The 19,788-nt window shown below is 48.9% G+C and overlaps 1 protein-coding gene across 1 annotated transcript in view; it reads right to left on the bottom strand.

Moving 5' to 3' along the window:
- The window catches only part of kermit (PDZ domain-containing protein GIPC-like protein kermit), a 48,879-nt gene extending 29,844 nt beyond the window's left edge, over positions 1–19,035 (bottom strand). Inside the window, exon 1 of the mRNA XM_089547396.1 lies at positions 18,259–19,035. Coding sequence (XP_089403522.1) covers positions 18,259–18,552 — 294 coding nt within the window. The 5' untranslated portion in view covers positions 18,553–19,035. The remainder of the gene's footprint in view (positions 1–18,258) is intronic.
- Positions 19,036–19,788: the final 753 nt, after the last annotated feature.

The following is a 19,788-nucleotide window of genomic DNA, read 5'->3' as shown; positions in this document are numbered from 1 at the left end:
ATTTTAACGCGGGACAACAACGACGGCGACATCAGCGTTCGCTCGCACAGACTTTTCTTAGAAAGCTCATTCGACGAGGACGCTGTGTATGATGACCTGGAGCGAAACTGTACGGGAGTTCGAGAGAGACGTCGGGACGCACGCGGTCCGGACGCACGCGGTCATATCGCGCACAACATCCACGCTTATTATTTGTTTGTTTTTCAGTACAGGTGAGAGCCGTCGCCCTCGTCTTCCACTGAGCCCACTATTCCAGGCTCACTCCACACTACCGCCGCTGACCGAACGCTGCGAGGAACTCCACGTGGCTATACGTATACCCTTCGCCGACAAGGCCCCCGCCAGCCATACGGGCGACCCAATACAGGGGCGGCGGCGTGTGTGCTAATGCGTCCCAGCGACACTGTGTGTATAATGGCCCGAATTTGGGTCACGTGCCGCTCACCGGGCGGGACCATCCAGATGCGCGGCCCGATTGCACGCGGGAGAGGGGATGCTATATGCGCCCGCTGTGCTCGCCGACGCACGGCACATTGTATACACCCCCCCCCCCCCCCCCCCTCCCCTTTTTCCTATGCTTCATTGAAAGCGGCCAGAGTCATCAGCGCGCTCAGCTCTTCTTTGCTCAGAAGGGCGCAGCCTTGTGTTTCGAGGCCGAAGGCTCGCTAGGAGACACCGCTTCGCGGGGTCTAAAACCCGAAACCCACTTTGTGGTTCGCCCGGGAAACGGAGGGACCACGCGTGTGACGACTGCTTTGTGTGAGCGCTCTATATGCCAAAAGTTAACGCGTGAACAAAATGGAGTCAGCCGTTCGCCAACGGCATCACTAGCTGAGGCACGCAAGTGGCAAAGAATAACACGCCGTGCTAGGATTTGGCTCGTCTGCTCCGTCGTTTCATCGCCGCCATCTTGGAAGACGCCGCTCATGCCACGCTTGACAGCACTCCGAATGGCGGGAAGCATTAGAGAATTAGCCGGGGAGACTAGGCGAACAGTTTTTCTCGACATTCGAAACAAAATCGGTGGCACTGAACGTTGAAAGTCAGCCGTGCTCCAGCGCTTCCGTGACCACATAGCGCCTCTCCTATATAACTCGTTCGATTACGGTTAGCCACTTTGCAGTGTTAACGTGGACCTAGCTGTGTGTTGTGTTGGCTCTGACCACCAGCACATAGAACTCCAGATGTACAGAGGGCAAAACGCTTGCCTATAACACGTTCTGGGCGTGTTTCGGGCTCAACACGCGATATTTATAGCGATAACATTAGGTTTTAAATGGTCTGGATGTAAGCATGTTCAGTTAAACTCGTAGGATTTCATCGTCATTTTTTGCCTTCCTGGTGGCAGCGGCTTTGGGAGCTGCGGAACACACAGTTCGGCTGTTCTAGGCATGTGTTTTGACCTCTGTACTCTTCGACGGGGCTACCTCGTTCCTCTAATACCAAGTCGTGAAGAGGGCGTGTTGATGCCAACGCCGGTGGGCTCTGAGGCACCCTACGAAGACGGAATGGCCAACCCTATATGCACATTTCGATAACAGGACCGGGAGGTCGTTCATTACTTTCTTTTCAGTATCTTCTCCGTAAGATTATTTTCCCTACGATCCCACGTACCGCGTAATTGACGACCTGAGCAGGATGGAGGTCCACTATACCAGGATGCTTCCCTTCGTGTCTTTTTCCCGTCTGGCACACAGGCATCAGGTGCGCACTTTGTGACCTCTGCATTAAGTCAGCCCCTACACCTGCGCCTGTTTGACGTGACACGTTGTCACGCTATCTGAGTGCCATAAAACCCGCGATAGACAACGGCAAAGACAATGTCCCCTTTGAATTACGTGCCGCGCCAAGGCGTGCCAAGCTTGGTGTTAAAAAGAACAGGCAGCTTGCTCTCCTGAAGCTTGGTGTGCTGTACCGTGACGTGTTTGACTGGTTTATTGATTGACTGACTTGATTGGTTTATGGGGTTTAACATCCCAAAACGACTCAGGCTATGAGAGGCGCCGCAGTGAAGGGCTCCGGAAATTTCGACCACCTGGGTTCTTTAACGTGCACTGACACCGCACAGCACACGGGCCTCTAGCATTTCGCCTCCATCGAAATTCGACCCCCGCGGCCGGGATCGAACCCGCGTCTTTCGGGTCAGCAGCCGAGCGCCGTAACCACTGAACAACCGCGGCGACATTGATTGATTGGAAACTTTATTTAAAGAATGGCAATTAGCGAAGCCTTGGGTGGTCCGCCTTTTCCGGCAGCCCACTGGCCTGCGCCGCAGCGTGGGCCCTGCGAACCAGTCCTCGTTGCTGGTAAGTCCTCGCTGTGCAGAATGGCCTCCCACTGCTTCAAACTGGAATAAGGAAGTCTGTCTGTAGCAGGACTGAATTGGCATATGCCCACACCATGTAAAAAGCTGTAGCTATTTCTCCACTGGGCACTTTGGTTTATAGAGTGAGAGGTAAACCATTGGTGGAGTTTAAGTGGTGTTATGAGAGTGTGTAGTCGGCGAAGGGCGAGTTCTTCCGCCTTGTCTAGAGGTTTGTAAGGTGTGGGATATGTCTGTCTGGCCTGTGTGTTTTAGCGACTCCTTTTTTTTTATCTCAGAGCGTTGTGGCAGACGTGTCAGGACTGTGCAGACTGGTCAGGACTGTGCAGACTGGTCAGGACTGTGCAGACTGGTCAGGACTGTGCAGACGGGTCAGTACTGTGCAGACGGGTCAGTACTGTGCAGACGGGTCAATACTGTGCAGACGGGTCAATACTGTGCAGACGGGTCAATACTGTGCAGACGGGTCAGGACTCTACAGACGGGTCAGGACTCTACAGACGGGTCAGGACTCTACAGACGGGTCAGGACTCTACAGACGGGTCAGGACTCTACAGACGGGTCAGGACTCTACAGACGGGTCAGGACTCTACAGACGGGTCAGGACTCTACAGACTGGTCAGGACTCTACAGATGGGTCAGGACTACAGACGGGTCAGGACTACAGACGGGTCAGGACTCTACAGACGGGTCAGGACTCTACAGACGGGTCAGGACTCTACAGACGGGTCAGGACTCTACAGACGGGTCAGGACTCTACAGACGGGTCAGGGCTGTACAGACGGGCAGGACGCGCAACACGCCGACGTGATTAATTGCACGGACGCCCGCGAGCTATATAGACCTCCGGTGGCTATTTCTGGAGAAGAATACGCATCTCCCGCAGCGGACTTCCACGCGTGGGTCTTTCGGGCAAATCGGCAAATAAGGCTAAAACCGGATCTGGGCGCAATGAGCACACACGCTCGCGCACGGAAGCAATGGCCGCTCACGAGCCGAATCGAAAGACCTCCCCAGGCGGCACAAGTAATCAGCCACGAGGGCCACGGCACTGCTCACGAAATGCGTCGCCACTCACCGTTCCTGCTGTTCCAGGTGCTGCTGCTCACCGGCTATCACCTGCCTGTTTCACCGACTTGCCGGCCGGTTCCGCAATCTTGCGGCGCTAGCTGGATTCTGGACGGCTGCGGCTGCTCATCCGATCATCTGTGCGCACCCCTGCCGATTTTGGACACTTTCGACGGTCGGGCCTGGCAACATGCTACATTATCAGCTGACGAGGACACCTACATAAAGCACTCGGATTTCACCGCCCCCTTGGGCCACGGCACTGCTCACGAAATGCGTCGCCACTCACCGTTCCTGCTGTTCCAGGTGCTGCTGCTCACCGGCTATCACCTGCCTGTTTCACCGACTTGCCGGCCGGTTCCGCAATCTTGCGGCGCTAGCTGGATTCTGGACGGCTGCGGCTGCTCATCCGATCACCTGTGCGCACCCCTGCCGATTTTGGACACTTTCGACGGTCGGGCCTGGCAACATGCTACATTATCAGCTGACGAGGACACCTACATAAAGCACTCGGATTTCACCGCCCCCTTGGGCCACGGCACTGCTCACGAAATGCGTCGCCACTCACCGTTCCTGCTGTTCCAGGTTGGTTATTACGAGTGTTCTTGTTACCGTGATGATGATGTCTGTGTTGTAGCAGTGTCGTGGCCACCCCATATTCTGAAACGTTTCCGCTCGGCGGCAGTGTACATTTGGCGCATTTTGGTCCTGGGTGGAGACGTTGAAACAAACCCAGGTCCTATGACGAAGGGCCAAGAGGAGAAGCTCGAACTGGTATATGAAACTGTTCAAAGGCTTGAGATGAACCACACGAATATCCTCGCAAGTGTTAACAAGATTCTTACAATTCATATTGGCTTGCAAAATGAAATGAAGACTTTAAACGATCGTGTGCATGAACTTGAACTTAAAACCGAGTCTATTCCAGTTATTCAAAGTGACTTACAGTCTTTAGCTACTCGTGTGCAGGAACTGGAACTTAATAAGCAGTCAGTGTCTACCACAGTATCTACCACGAGTTGTACACACGATGTATCCAACATACAAGTAAAACTTGACGACCTGGAAAATCGTTCCCGCCGGTCTAACATTCTTTTTTATGGTGTTCCGGACACTGATGAGTCTGAAACTTGGGAAGACTCTGAGCGTCTTGTGAACGAATTCTGTTCTAGCAAACTTGGTATCACGTTGTCTTCCTTGGCCCGTGCTCACCGCATAGGCCGTTTTTCTCAGGAAAAAAAGAGACCCATTATTGCAAAGCTGTTCAACGAAAAAGAAGTCGAAACGCTTATGAGTAAGGGCTATAAACTCAAAAATACCGATTTCAGCATTTCGCGAGATTACTCGAAAACGGTTCGTGAGAAACGCAGCCAACTGTGGAAGTATGCCAAATCAGTAAAAAAAGAAGGTGACAAGGTCCGTTTGTCTTTTGATAAACTGCTTATCAATGGTGTCTCGTATTTCTGGGATGATCAAACCAGTAGCGCAGTGCGCGTGTCCCTTGCCTGACGCATCCCTTCCAGTTCTCGTAAAGTGGCTGGCCGGCGTTCGTCCTGTCTCGTCTACCTTCGTCCGTGTCTTTTTAGCCGCTGGAATGTATCATAATAGTACTACCAAACGACCCATGCGGCCAAACGCGCAGCGTTGCTCCAATTACGATGTCAGTTTTCTGTACACTAACATAAGGAGTGTTCTTTCTAAAAACGTAGCTCTTTCTTCTTTAATTGATTCATGCTGTTCCTCGGTCATCGCGCTTACCGAGACTTGGTTAAATGACATGGTTCCTGATGATGTCGTTTTCGCCTGTGACTCCGAATTCAACATATTTCGTTGTGACCGTACGGGCCGTAGAGGTGGCGGTGTCCTTCTGGCTGTCAATAAAGTGCTCACTGCTGTGCCTATCGAGGTCACGTCGTACATAGAATCGGTATGGGTTCGGTTGAGTTGTGGTCCCACGGTAGCCATCATTGGCGTCATTTACCGCCCTCCGGACATGAATTCTTCATTCGCAAGTCAGTTTTCTAATTTACTAAGCGATCTTACTTGTCGTTTCCCGAATTCAAGGTTACTTTTACTTGGTGACTTTAACTTCCCGGCTATTAACTGGTCGTCATTAACAGCTCCTGCCAATGATCCTGAAGCTCAGGCTTTCCTCCAGTCCTGTCTCGATTTCTCTTTGCAACAACTTATTTCTGAACCTACGCGTCGTTCCGCCACTACAGCCAATATTCTCGATCTTATCTTGACAAGTGATCCTTACCTTTGCTCCAACATTGCGCTCTTAGAAGGCCTTTCCGACCATTCCATAATCACGGGTAACCTGAATTTTGTGCCCCATAAAAAGGTAACTCGTACTAAACAAATAAGGTGCTACAACCGAGCAAACTTCGGTGAAATAAACGCTCAGTTGTCAGTCTTTGCTGATCATTTTCTTCACGATTTTTCGTCACGCTCCGTGGAAACGAACTGGAACCTGTTCAGCGTGAAACTAGCTACTCTCATTGACAGATTCATACCCGTCATCAGTATCCCTTGCACTAACACAGCGCCTTGGTTTAATAGGCATCTACGTCGCCTTAATAACAAAAAAAAGCGTCTTTACAGACAAGCCGACAAGAACAGACACTCCGAATCTTGGCAACGGTACAAACTATGTGATAAGGAATACCAGTCGGAGTTGATATCTGCACGTAGGCACTTCTTCACTCACGATCTACCGGCAATGCTAACAAACAATCCACGGAAGTTCTGGCAGATAATAAACCCCGCTAATCATCCTGACATTACTATTACCAACGCGGAAGGCAGCAGTGTTCCAGTGGCCGAATGCGCCGAACTTTTCAATAACGCATTCACATCCGTTTTTACCCGTGAAGATCTCCCTCTACCTCCTATTTCTGTCAGCACTTCTAATATATCAATGTCCGAAATAGTTATCAGTGAGACCGGTATTTTATCCTTACTAGGGAAGCTTAAAACATCATCAGCATCAGATCACCTTGGCTTTAATAACAAAATACTCAAAAATTCATCTGATGGTATTCATCGCATCTTGTCCGCTATTTTTTCACAATCTTTATCATCAGGCGTGATTCCGCTGGACTGGCGCCTAGCTAAAGTTGTGCCAATTTTCAAGTCTGGCGATCGTTCCTCACCACTAAATTACCGACCCATTTCATTAACTAGCACTGTTTGCAAACTTCTTGAACACGTAATTCACTCGCAGGTAATTAACTATCTTGAAGAACATAACATTATCTTTAAATATCAACATGGGTTCCGTAAAGGCTACTCATGCGAAACGCAACTTGCCGGATTCATTCAAGACATACATTCATCGATTGATGCTGGCATTCAAGTAGACTCCATATTTCTTGATTTTTCTAAAGCTTTCGACAGGGTACCTCACAACCGGTTAATAATGAAACTAGCACTGCTTAATATTCACCCTCTTGTAATTGCATGGGTTAAAGATTTTCTCTTTTCCAGGTCTCAATTTACAACTGTCAATAACCACAATTCATCTTTCAGCCAAGTACACTCTGGCGTCCCACAAGGAAGTGTGCTTGGCCCCTTACTTTTCCTAATATTTATCAACGATTTACCGGATTCCATTTCTTCCCATATCAGACTTTTTGCTGATGATTGTGTAATTTATCGCAAAATTTATTCTAACACCGATTGTCAATTCCTTCAATCTGACCTGGATTCAGTAACAGCATGGTGCTCAACCTGGCTTATGCAACTTAATCATTCAAAAACTAAATTGATGTCTTTTACTAACCGTACGTCTCGAATTCAAACAGCTTACTCCTTAAATAATAGCTCACTCGAGCTAGTCACCACGTATAAGTACTTAGGACTTCACCTTCATTCAGACTTAGCATGGAACCACCATATTAACCTTATGCTTGCATCTGCTAATCGGTCATTAGGTCTCTTAAAACATAACCTAAAGCATGCTCCTCCTCACCTCCGTGCTCATGCCTATACCACTCTAATTCGGCCTTAAATTGAATATGCCTCGGCTATTTGGGACCCTTACCAATCTTACCTAATAAATAACATTGAATCATTGCAGAACCGCGCCGTTCGTTTTATTTACTCCGATTATTCACGTAACACCAGCATCACAGCCTTAAAAAAACGCGCAGGTCTCCGGGATTTATGTCACCGCCGTAAAATTGCACGACTATCACTTTTTCATAAACTTTATCATCATCCATCACTTCATAACGACTTTTTTTCTTTGCCTCCTTCGATTTTTGACCGCCGCGATCATCCCTTTAAAGTTAGACGTTTCACGTGCAGAACATTCATCTATGCGCATTCATTCTTACCACGCACAATATCTGACTGGAACACTCTCATGGGCGTCCGGAAGGGGGGGCAAGGGGGGGCGGTTGCCCCCCCTTGGAATTACGGATATTATTTATGCACTAGTAGAAAACAACTACATAGCTGCCGCCTCCCCCATAACCGGCCATAGGGTGCACCCCCCTGGAAAAAGTTCTGCGGACGCCCTTGAACACTCTGCCTTCACATATCGCAACCACCACTGATCCTGATAAATATTTTAAACTTATATCTTCAATAACTACTGCTTAACTCTTCGCATACATTGTTATTTTATTTGTTCATGGCTTCTTTTTTTTTTGCAGAGTTTGTTACTAAAAAGATTCATTGTACTAGTGTTCTGTTTGTATAATTTTAATACTGCAGTAATCTTCGTTCTTTGCCGCGCTGCCATTCTTTTGATTCTTTAGCTTACTTATGTTACTTATGCTTTTGATTGATTCTTTTGCTTACTTACGTCATCCAAAGTGTCTTATTTGTGATTTTGTTGTTTGTTTTATATTTGTGGTTTTGTTTTATTCTGTTAAATTGCCTGTGCCCCCCCCCCCCCCCCCCCCCCCCTATGTAATACCCTCTCGAGGGCCTTTAGGGGTATTCTGTATAAATATAAATAAATATTGGAAGTGGGTGGTTTCATTGTGGTCTAAAAGGGTTGAAAATTGGGCGAGTTGGTACGAATTCATACTGGTGTGGCACCACAGGGACAGGGACAGAGTGACAACACCACAAGTGCTCCAACCACCAGTATGAATTCATTGTGGTCCTCTGTAGGACCGGCCTTGCCAGTCATCATCATCATCATCAGCTTGTGTAGAAGCTCGCTGCTCGGCCAGATAGTATGGGCATTTAGTTACTAGCGCTTCGCCCTGCGTCTTTTCGCCGATGTGTCGTTCCTTGGGTTACTTTAATCTGGTGAACCCATCAGATGCTCCAGTGGGAAGCCACCGCGGAAGTCCCAATTAATACACACTTCGGAACGCGAACATCTGGACAAATCTTTCTCTGGTCGGAATACGAACTAAAGACATAAAACGTGTCTCACGAAGAGCAGCCCGACGTTTCGGGGCCGACTTGTCTCCTTCAGAGGTGACCCTAAAGTATTCCCCGAAACGTCGCGTTGAGCTTCGCGAGACATTTTTGCTCGGAGTTTTGCGTCCTTTCCTTTCTATAATCGCGACATCGCCAACCCGCTAGGAAACAACTCCTAAGCCATTTGCGATTCGCTGATGACATTGCGTTGCTAAGTCACCTAGGACATGAACTGCAAAGCATGATCAATGATGACCAAATGTTTAAGGGAATCCCCCAGGGTGGAGTAGATTTCTAACAAGGGAATAATTACTCATTGACATCTACCCGAGCGCAGCCACACGGCTACAAAGGCGAACCCGGTTAGCTTAATTGGTAGAGCGACTGCTCCGGTGAAGCAGTGGTCCCGGGTGCGAACCCCGGACAAGGACGAATTTTTCTTTAACTACGAAGTTTCTGAGAAAGCTGTATAGCTTTCCTTTGTAGCCGTATGGCTGCGCTCGGGTGGATGTCAATGAGTAATTACTCCCTGATAATATTTTGTTTCGTTTTCTAGTTTTTTTTACGTCTTCTGCGCGTGCGCGCACTGTCTTTGGGGGCTTTTATAAGCACGAATCTTTTCGAATAAAAAAGCCACTGATTACTCAGCACTGTGCTGTCTATTTCTCGCTCGTCCTCGCCTCCCCCCCCCCCCCCCCCCCTTTTTTTTTTTTTGCACTTTCCGATAATACTCGAGCTTATCTGTCCATGAGCGGGGGTCATCTAGCTGCTCCTCCACGAAACTCGTTGATGCGCGTGTCGTAACGCCCACAACGGCAGCTATAGAAACTCCTACTCTGCCATTGTGCGATACGGCACAAGTGAGCGACTACCGCAGTTATGGCGATGATAAGCGGGCGTACTGTACACAGTCCGGACGGTAGGAGATAACGGCATCGCCACGGCCGTAGTTTAATATGCGCCTTCGCTATCTCGTGCTGTCGGAACGGCAATCAACATACAGGACGACGCCAAAGCGTTTGCGCACTCACGTAATTTGCGCTCACATTTTCGGCTGGCGCACGCGTCCGTTCAGCAGTTCACCTGCCACGCTGATAAAGGAATGCGTATTGCGATGTTACCGGATGTGCAATCAAGTTTCTTCCAGAGCGCTAGCCATGTGATGCCTTATTGCGTATAAAATGTGGTCTGGTTTGCAATAAAAATTCAGTCGCTAGTTTAGCCTTTGTCCTGTGGTCTATATTAAGGCGAAAGCCTTTAAAGGCTCGTACTGTCGTCCGTCCGTTAACAAAGCGTGTCACACGCGTTCAACTTTGGTTTGGTTGGTTTTATGGGGTTTAACGTCCCAAAGCGACTAAGGCTATGAGAGACGCCGTAGTGGAGGGCTCCGGAAATTTCGACCACCTGGGGTTCTTTAACGTGCACTGACATCGCCAGTACACGGGCCTCTAGAATTTCTCCTCCAAAGAAATTCAACCGCCGCGGCCGGGATCGAACCCGCGTCCTTCAGGTCAGCAGCCGAGCACCATAACCACTGAGCTTTGGGAACTAAAAATATAGAAAATCAATGATTGCTTCAGATAGAGGAGTAAAAAATGAACCTAGAAGCCAAGTTTGATGACTGTAGAGTAATTAGTTATTTATAGGCAGGCAAAAATGTCGAAATTGCGTCGAAATAGCGCGGACGTCGATATAGCCACGGTGTGACGTCACACCCACCGGAAGTCGTCACGGCATTGTGAAAATTATCACAATGGTCGGAAAAACGTCGGATTTGTGTTAAATTAGGTGGGAAAATGTGCACTTAAGCGTAATTAACACTTAAGATCCTCGAAAGATGTACAATTTGGGTATCGATATAGCCACGAGAACGATGTGACGTCACATCCACCGGAAGTCGTCACGGCATAGTGTCCTCGGCTTCCGCCTCTCAACCCTTTAGTTAAAGTGACCTAGAGGAGGGCACTTTACTTTAGTTGCCAAAGTGTCCTCGCAATTTTTTTCTTCGATGTCGTCTTCGTTTCCTTTGCGCTGTCATTTTCCGCGATGAATGACCGACTAGCCTACAAGAAGATATTAATCCATTAGGCACGCACAGACCGGATCATTTCCTTTAAACCGGTATTTGTCTCAGAAACAGAAAATAACGTTCGCGAATGCAGCCTTGGCCTTCAGGCAGAACTTTTGTTAACCTCTCGCTGAAGTCCTCTCGCCCAAGTCTGCTGTCCCAGCACTGAGACAATAGACTTCCAGGAACCAGTCCTATAATTTTATCGATCCGCTCTTAATATTCTCCGGAAGTGCTATGTCATCTTATCGCTCTCGATATTTCGAACGCGCGCCAATGCTGTTAAGGTAATCAGCACGTGCTGCGCTGCATATTAATTAAACCCTTCAAGTCTGCGCGCTTTGCAGCGTGAAATTTTTCGCCGGCTTCTGTCGAATGCGAACGCCTAAGTAGCTCTTTCGGCTCTTACGTCAGTCGAGATAGCTGCATTTCGCCATCTTATATAGATTACAAATGTTGGTCAAATGTTTTAGGGGAATCCCCCAAGGTGGAGTAAATTTGTAATAAGGGAGTAACTACTCATTGGCATTCACCCAAGCGCAGCCATACGGCTACAAAGGAAAGCTATACAGCTTTCTCAGAAACTTCGTAGTTAAAGAAAAATTCGTCCTGGTCCGGGGTTCGAACCCGGGACCACCGCTACACCGGAGCAGTCGCTCTACCAACTGAGCTGACCGGGACGGCAAGCTTATGGTAGGGCGAGAGCGAATTAATCAATAATTCGAAGTGGGAACAGTGTTGGTCAAATGTTTTAGGGGAATCCCCCAAGGTGGAGTAAATTTGTAATAAGGGAGCTTTCCTTTGTAGCCGTATGGCTGCGCTTGGGTGGATGCCAATGAGTAGTTACTCCCTTATTACAGATTACAAATGTCTAAACTGACGCAACTATTGTGTGCAATTTGTTAGTGACGAAAAAAATTCCGTTCATAAACTAGCCAAACAAGTCAGAACGCAGAAAAAAAAAAAGTGGCCAAAGCAGATTTTCGGTCCTCATAACGCCTTTAAAAGTGGTCAAATTTGGCGCAAACTCGCCACCAACGGCAACACTGCGCAAGCCAAAGGGTGTTGAACGTTAATAAAGCAAAAGTTCCGTCCTGATCACGCTTTTAGCTTTCTACGTGACCTCACGTAGCTCCCACGTAGCCTATGCGTCATAGGACGATCCGTTCTGAGTAGAACCATATACGGCTCTGAGTTGAACATATGCAGTCGCGTTCTTACGATTCCTTCCCCAAATCGCCACCCCCCTTCGAATTTAGATCGCTAGCTATATTCAATGTAGAAACTCGAGTTTCAGTCGGTACGTAGCGACATTGAAGTGACCTTCGGACTTAGTGATTTCATAGTAACAACCTTGTCAGATGACAAAGCATGCTTTGACTATGGCCATGCGATGGTGTCCACAAATTTGGCCCTGGTCATTACCAACACTGGGCTACCCCACCTCCGAAATTTGTCCTTTTTGGATTTGGACCAAAATCTATACCCAGACTCATTTGAAAGTTCCCAATACGATGGTAACCTCCAAATTTGACCCGACCCAATCCCCAAATTTGGTCCACCCCACATCCGAAATTTCACCTTCTCGGAAGCAACAATTTAAGCCAGGAGATAAACAGCAAAATCATAGTGGAAGTAAGAATAGTCATCGCTCGACCATTCGGTGTAACAGAGCTGAATCGGTCTTTTTTTTTTTTTAAACGATGCTTCATTTCCCGTTTGTTGCGCCACTACTTTCTCCTGCTACGTTCTGCACTGATGCAAAAGCAGTACCCAGCCACGTGACGAAATAATACTTGTACGGCTACTTCCCAACACTCAACTGATTGTCCTTCGTTTTCTTGCTACCTTACAACAAGCACAACAATGACGGTGACGAAAGGTTCTAAGCAACACTGGTTTCAGAAAAAAATAGTGTTTCGTATTTACGTTGCAGTCCGTGCGTTCTTATTTTCATTATTTTTCACTGGAATTTCCATACCTTGTAATACTCTGTTATATTTTACAGTCCAGTGAAGTTAGTCTTTTGATGTGTATTTTCCCAGCATGCCACATCTTCTACGGGGTAACAACTTTTTTTCCACGCTGCTTAAATTGCAGTTTACTGTCAGGGTCCTTTCTTGCACCCAAAAGCAGTTTTCTGTTATTTGTGACAGTGTTTAGGAAAAATATTTGCACTCGTTACGCTGCTTTGTTGCTGCATCGTCCCGAAAAAAACTGCAATGGCCGCACTACCGAAACGCCTGTCAGGTTTTGCCAAGTCAAACTGCGTGTTTTACTCTCAAATGGATGTTACCGGCACTTCCTTCCACGTGGTCACCTACAGCGGGCCCCCCCCCCCCCCTCCCCACGATCAACTCCCCCATCCAGCTATTATATATATATATATATATATATATATATATATATATATATATATATATAGAAAGAGAGAGAAAGAAAGAGATAGAAGAAATTACCTTGGGACCCTCCTGAAAAAAATTCTTGGCTACGTGCCTGATCTACAGCCATAGCTAAGGATATTTCTAAAAAAAAAAATGATGTCGCACGAATTACGACAGCAGCAGAAGACTAGGACAAATCTTTTAGTTTCTTTACAGCTCACTGCGTATTCCACCCTACATTAGACCTCCAGCACGCATTTCACTCCGCCTTGGTCATACCATGCAAATTTCCTGTCCACAGGGTCATACCACAACGTTTACTGCATCATTGTTCCCTCGCTCAGCCAAAGACTGGAACGGCCTTCCACACGACGTCATCACTGCAACCACCTGTCCATCCTCATTTTTGGTTTGGTTTATTGGGGTTTAACGTCCCGAAGCAACTCGGACTATGAGGGACGCCGTAGTGAAGGGCTCCGAAAATTTCGAGCACATGCGGTTCTTTAACGTGCACTGACATCGCACAGTACACGGGCCTCTAGAATTTCGCCTCCATCAAAATTCAGCTGCCGCGGCAGGGATCGAACCCGCGTGTTTCGGGTCAGCAGCCGAGCGCCGTAACCACTGAGCCACCGCGGCGGGTCCATCCTCATTTTTGATTTGTATAACTGCCATATTTAACGAATAACATCTTTATACATAAAGTTTGATTCTATCTGTACTCACCCCTTATGTAATACCCCCTCTGGGGGGTCTTTAAGGTAATAAAGTGAAGCGAAAACAAAAAAAAAATTGGGAGTGATCAATTGGACTAATGCGGATGAAACGAGATAGCATTCTTCTTTCACTCTGCAATCTATTCTGATTCTATTCTAGTTCTGAGTCCATTGTCTTTCACTTCCCAATCTACTCCAAATCTGATTCCCTTCCAGCTATACGCAAAATATGTCGCATTGTTGGATAGCGGCGAGTCCTCGTGCCACTACCGGCGCAGTCGCGCAGCGGTGAAGCGATGCGTCCCTGCATTGGCAGGTGGGGCTTGTATAAGACAGGTTGCTCTTCCCGAGCGATGAGGGAAAGAATAGCCCCCGCAAACCTCATTTTTGCACACGCAGTCCTTCGGGAGGCTGTACTTTAGGGCGAAAGCCTCTAATGGCTCATACTGTCGTCTGTTAACAAAGCATGTCGCACGCGTTTAAATCTGGAACTAAAAAAAGATGAAGAAAACCAATGGTTGCTTCAGACAGGCAAGTTTGATGACTATAGAGTAATTAGTGAATTAATTACAGGCAAAAATGTCGAAATTGCGTCGAAATAGCGCGGACGTCGATGTAGCCACGGGAACGGTGTGACGTCACATCCACCGGAAGTTTTCACGACATAGTGAAAATTGTCACAGAATGGTCGGAAAAACGTCGGATTTGTGTCAAATTAGATGGAGAAATGTGCAATTGAGCGCAATTAACACTTAAGATTCCCGAACGATGCATAATTTGGGTATCGATATAGCCACGGGAACTGTTTGACGTCACACCCAGCGGAAGTCGTCACGGCATAGTGTCCTCGGCTTCGCCTCTCGACACTTTAGTTGCCAAAGTGTCCTCGCAATCTTTTCCGAATGTAGGCTTGCTACTGTCAGTCATTTTTGCTTCGTCATTCTTCATACGGCGTTCCCCTTCTCTCCCCTACTAGTGGGGAGGGGAGGATTCACAGCGACGCCGACCGACAACTTTCGCCTCCATGGCCGATGTAGTGCTATCGCATGAAAAGGAAAACAAAGGCGAATCGCTCGTTTCATTACGACCAGATTCTGAACTAACGATTACTTTGTATTCATCGCTGTGACTCGACGCGGCAAGGGATGCCCGGCATTCCCACCGTTCGAAAACAGTAGATGAGCCGCGGTAAACGCACGCCCAAAAGATACGGAGGAAGGCGTCTCCAGAGACAATAAGCTGAAAGGAATGCCGGCTCGACGCATTGTTCACCGGCCGTCGAGTCATCGGCCACAGCGGTGACAGGGGGGAGGGCGCGTGCGCAATTGACAGCGTCGCATACAAACAGCCCGGTGAAATATTAAAGGGAACACGCTGTCCGCGTGTCGCTCTTATATCTGGACAGAGAATGAGAAGTAACGAGACTTAATTCTTGAATAGAAAAGACTATTTTGTTACGATGCTCGGCTATGGGGCACAAGGTATACTGCGATCGAATCCCGGACGCCACATTTCGATGGAGGCGAAATCCCCCCCAGCCCCCTCGCAAAATAAGACTTGGTTATCAAGACATGAAAGGGGTAGTAACTGTTTCAATTCTTGATAGATACCTCAACCGCGCCGTAAGAGAAGGAATAAGGCAGGAGTGAAAGAAGAAAGGAAGGAAGAGGTGACGTAGTGGAGGTCTCTGGAATAATTTCGACCACCTGGGGATCTTTAACGTGCACTGACATTGCACAGCACATAGACGCCTTTTGCGTTTCGCCTCTATCCGAACTAGTTGGCAGAGCAAAGCACTTCGTACCTTCTCTCACTGACGTTGCAAGAGTCATCTGTCACTGAATGCTAAATAAGAGTCACCACTCGTGTTGGACGACACTTCACGTACCGCAGCTGACCGCGACCGAAAAGGGAATCCGGTGCGGAAAGCGAAACGCGACCGTGCAAGGTGCACAAGGCCAGCTGGAGGCACCCACCCTTGGCTTGAAATTCACAAACACACCGGGCACGCGCAGTCTCCGGCCAAACAAAAACCTCAAGGCCTGCCGCTCCATAAATCGGCGTTCTTGGCACTCCCTTCCCTTGGCACTCGACTTCAATTACTCCTCAGGTGAATGCGCGTGTCCCTGTAGCTCGACTGCGGGACTCTGCAGAGTGCTCCTTTTTTTCACAGTGCACGCTGTACGAATGGCTTTCTAAGAGGGAAAGTAGTGTAACAGCAAAAACAAAATACTGTGTGTTTATTAACCTGCCGCGTGAAGACAATGGCTCCTGGCTCTGGAAGTTCGTATCTTTCAAGACGTCAGCCTCATTTTTCATTGAACACACACACACACACACACACACACACACACACATACACACACGTTTGGGCTGTTCAATGGGCCAGGTGTGCGTGAAAGTATAGGTCACGAAAATGAGGAATGCGACGTTTCAAGTCCTCCAGCAGAGACGTCGTATAGTAAACGTTGTTTCGTCATTTTTTGGCAATTTATCCTCATATTTATAATCAGCTGCCAAGCAAACATGTTTACACACACATATTTATATACAGGGCGTTCGAAATTAAGCCCTACAGATTTCTCCAAATTCTAGAAACTGGAGTACAGTTCTGAAATTCGACCGCCTCTTTTTCCAATATAAACATTCATGCTAGGAGCAGTGGCGAAGAAGTTATTTAACATATTTTAGTTGATTAGGCACGCGCCTGATATCACTGTTCCCCTTGCGCCGCATAACTTATGTGTAGATAACTTGAGGTAACTTGAGGAAGAACTTGAAGAATGAAGGGGTCACAACTTTTACGTGAAAGTTCTCCCTGGACCACTGACTACTACAAGCTACTTTTATACACAACAGCAGGCTGCTACAACGGATTTTCATAACTTCCAGTGTGTACAGTGGCAAGAAGAGCAGCAGTGAATGCACGGCTGCGGCAGTGAATACACTGCCGCAGGTGTATATATGTCTTGCTTAAAGACTCCGCATGTAACGTCTCCCACGACAAGGAAGGGTTCAGGCAGAAGGAGAAGCGTGTCCTCGGGGTCGGCGCCGGTTCCCGCGCCTGTCACCCTTCAGCGGGCCGTCAAAACCCTCCACCCAACATATCCATCCCGGGGACTCCGGTGTGTGTGATCGGCGCGGCATTTGACCCAGGCGACCGCGGCGCTCGTTCGAAGCGGCGGCACAGGTGTTGCGTTACGAGCGACGCACAAAACCGTGTCGACGGACGCCCAGGTATTTCTTTCTTGCTTTCGCGGCGCCCTGTTACGCACACAGGGCACGACGATGGTCGCGGCCTCGCAGGAGATGACGGACGACCGGCAACGCTCTTCTCGAGAGGGTTGTGCGCACGCAACAACCACGCTGCGTCAGGTCGGCAAAGGGCTCTTTGTAATACGCGGCCACGGTATGTGGCTGTGACCTAATCCGAGCGTGCACCGTTTGGGGAAGAATAATGGAGGAAGAGAGAGAAAAAGAAAAAAGCTTCCCGTCATCGTCAGCCTTTTCTTTGCCGCCGACAAGAGAAGTAAAAAAAAAAAATAGCGTGGTGAAGCAAGGAGGCATGCGCGCGGCGTGCACGGCAGCGAGAAACCAGGGGGAAGAGGGGGGCCCCCGAACAGAGCAGCCGACGCAAAGCAGAATTTTCCACTTTCCTACCGGTCCCACCGCACGCCGACACGCGACTGACCATGCCGGCGTGTCTTCTTGTGGCCCCACCACCCTCTCCCTTCATCTTCGCCGTCTAGCTTTTCAGGAAAATGAAAAGAGCGTAACAAAAAAGAAGCTCGCAACCACCGCAACTCGGCCTTCGCGCCGACCGCGCTGCCAGGCACTCGTTCGCGTGCACGGACGGACGACAGCTTTGCCTGCGATTAATCGCATGCTGGTTAACAAGGCACGACAGTTACAAGGCACCGTGGTAATCTCGTACTCAGGCTAACACGGCTGATGAGACATTGATGACGCCTATAGTCCTTGCGGACACGACCAGACCCGTATCCGGCATGGAGAACAAGCTCCGCGACTAATGTCATGTGACGCCGATCGTAACCGCTGGCAACAAGAACCATACGGGACCATCACAAAAATGCATCCGCTTGCTTCGGAAATATCTGAAGCGTTAACAAACGGATAATACTTTACGACACTCTAAAACCGAGTGAGCCTGATGGCTAACACCGGTTATGCCACAGAGTACACAGATTTCCGCGTGCAGAAAACAAGGGTGCTTGCAGTACGTAACACGCTTCGCGTGCAAGTTTTCCCGTCCGGCCGGAAGCCAAACGCGCGGCAGCGGCAGCAGCTACTCACGTCTGACGCCGGAAAGTCGTAGCACTCGGCGATCTTCAGGTAGAGTTCCTTGATATTGGAGAAGCCCGAGATGATGCCGGTCGGGCTGCCCTGTGCCTGCTGACAGTGGAACACGAGTTTGGGCTTGGGCACGTTTTTGGAGAGACCGTCTACCGCAGAGCCGGCGGGCGACGGGGTAGGGTGCACGCCTCCGCCGTTGGCCGTCGGCGATCCGCCCGGAGCGCCGTTGGCGTCGGCATCGCCGTCCGGCGACGCGGAATCCGAGTCTCGTTTTTTCTTGCCAAACAGCGGCATAACTGCGTGGCGTCTCGATGCACGTCTAGCCGCTAAGTAGCGAGCGCGCGTCACGCACCGTCACAGGCCTTCCGATTGACACCGGTCGAAGAAGCACACACTGGGCAACAGGAAGCTGGGAAAGCCGCCAGCGAGCGCACTGCTGGCCACCCCAAGTCCGTTATCTAATCACCATGACCGCGCAGCCGTCGTGCACTTCACACAACATCGGTAGCAGGCAAGGGGCGCTCATTAGGGGCACATAACGTGGAACGGGCACAGCGCAGAGACAATGCACGGAGCCGCGGAGTGCCAGTGTGTAATTGGGGAGGTAACTGGTCGCTGCCTCGGGGTGCCCCACCTACCGACCATGCAACTGCTTCGGTGTCCCGTGGACCCCGCCAACCGACGAGGCCGAGCGATCCTTGCCTCTCGCGCGCTCGCGCCCGCCGGCCACAGACGGACGAGGGGGAGCAAACAAGTTTACGGCCAACGCTGGCGCGCGATTGGTCCGCGTCCCCAGGTGGTCCCGCAGGTGAGCGACACATGCCCGCCGCCGCCGGCTGGGGGCGTCCAGAGCGCTCCAACACTCCTGCTTCGAACACAGCACGCTAGGCATTTGTCCATGTACTCCAACCATCTGTCCACTTGCAGAAGTTTTGTTACTTTCGCTTTCGCTACGCTAAGTTTACTTTATTTTAAAAGCAATAACATGTAGAGTCAGCAATATAAGATCCTTTGAAAGTATTTCTGGATTCTAAATAACGAGATCGTTTTCAACATTGTGAAATTAGATTTATCGATCGCTTGATGCAGTCAAGAAATTTAGTAATGAAAATTACATTGCGTTATTAAAGTTGTATGTAAGCAGGGCTACGCTTAATTTAGGTTTTTATTTCATTCAGTGAGGCCTCTTTATTGTGCTTTACTCCAGCTCCGTCACTATAAATGGCATTTCTGCCGCAGCACCACATCAGCGCTTGTAGTCATATCTACTCAAAGTGTGCGCGGCCAGCGGTGCCCAGTACGGGTGTTTAGCGAAAACGTTACATTGTTTTATGATACTTCGAGTCATTTTTATTGCACGATTACGTTTGCACATAACTGTTCTCCAATACATGCTCCTACTAGCCATGCAGTTACGAGCCAGAAGTGGGCGAATATATATTATCTCTATAGCACAAGTAGTAGGCTCAAGTGACGTCACGACGTCATCGAGACGTCATGCAGCCATGGCGACCAATGACGATCTGAAAC

This window comes from Amblyomma mixtum, chromosome 1 (assembly GCF_055824585.1).
Source record: "Amblyomma mixtum isolate Tamu chromosome 1, ASM5582458v1, whole genome shotgun sequence".
Lineage (NCBI taxonomy): Eukaryota > Metazoa > Arthropoda > Arachnida > Ixodida > Ixodidae > Amblyomma > Amblyomma mixtum.
The sequence above is the reverse complement of the archived record's forward strand: the minus strand, read 5'-3'. Positions and strand labels throughout refer to the sequence as shown.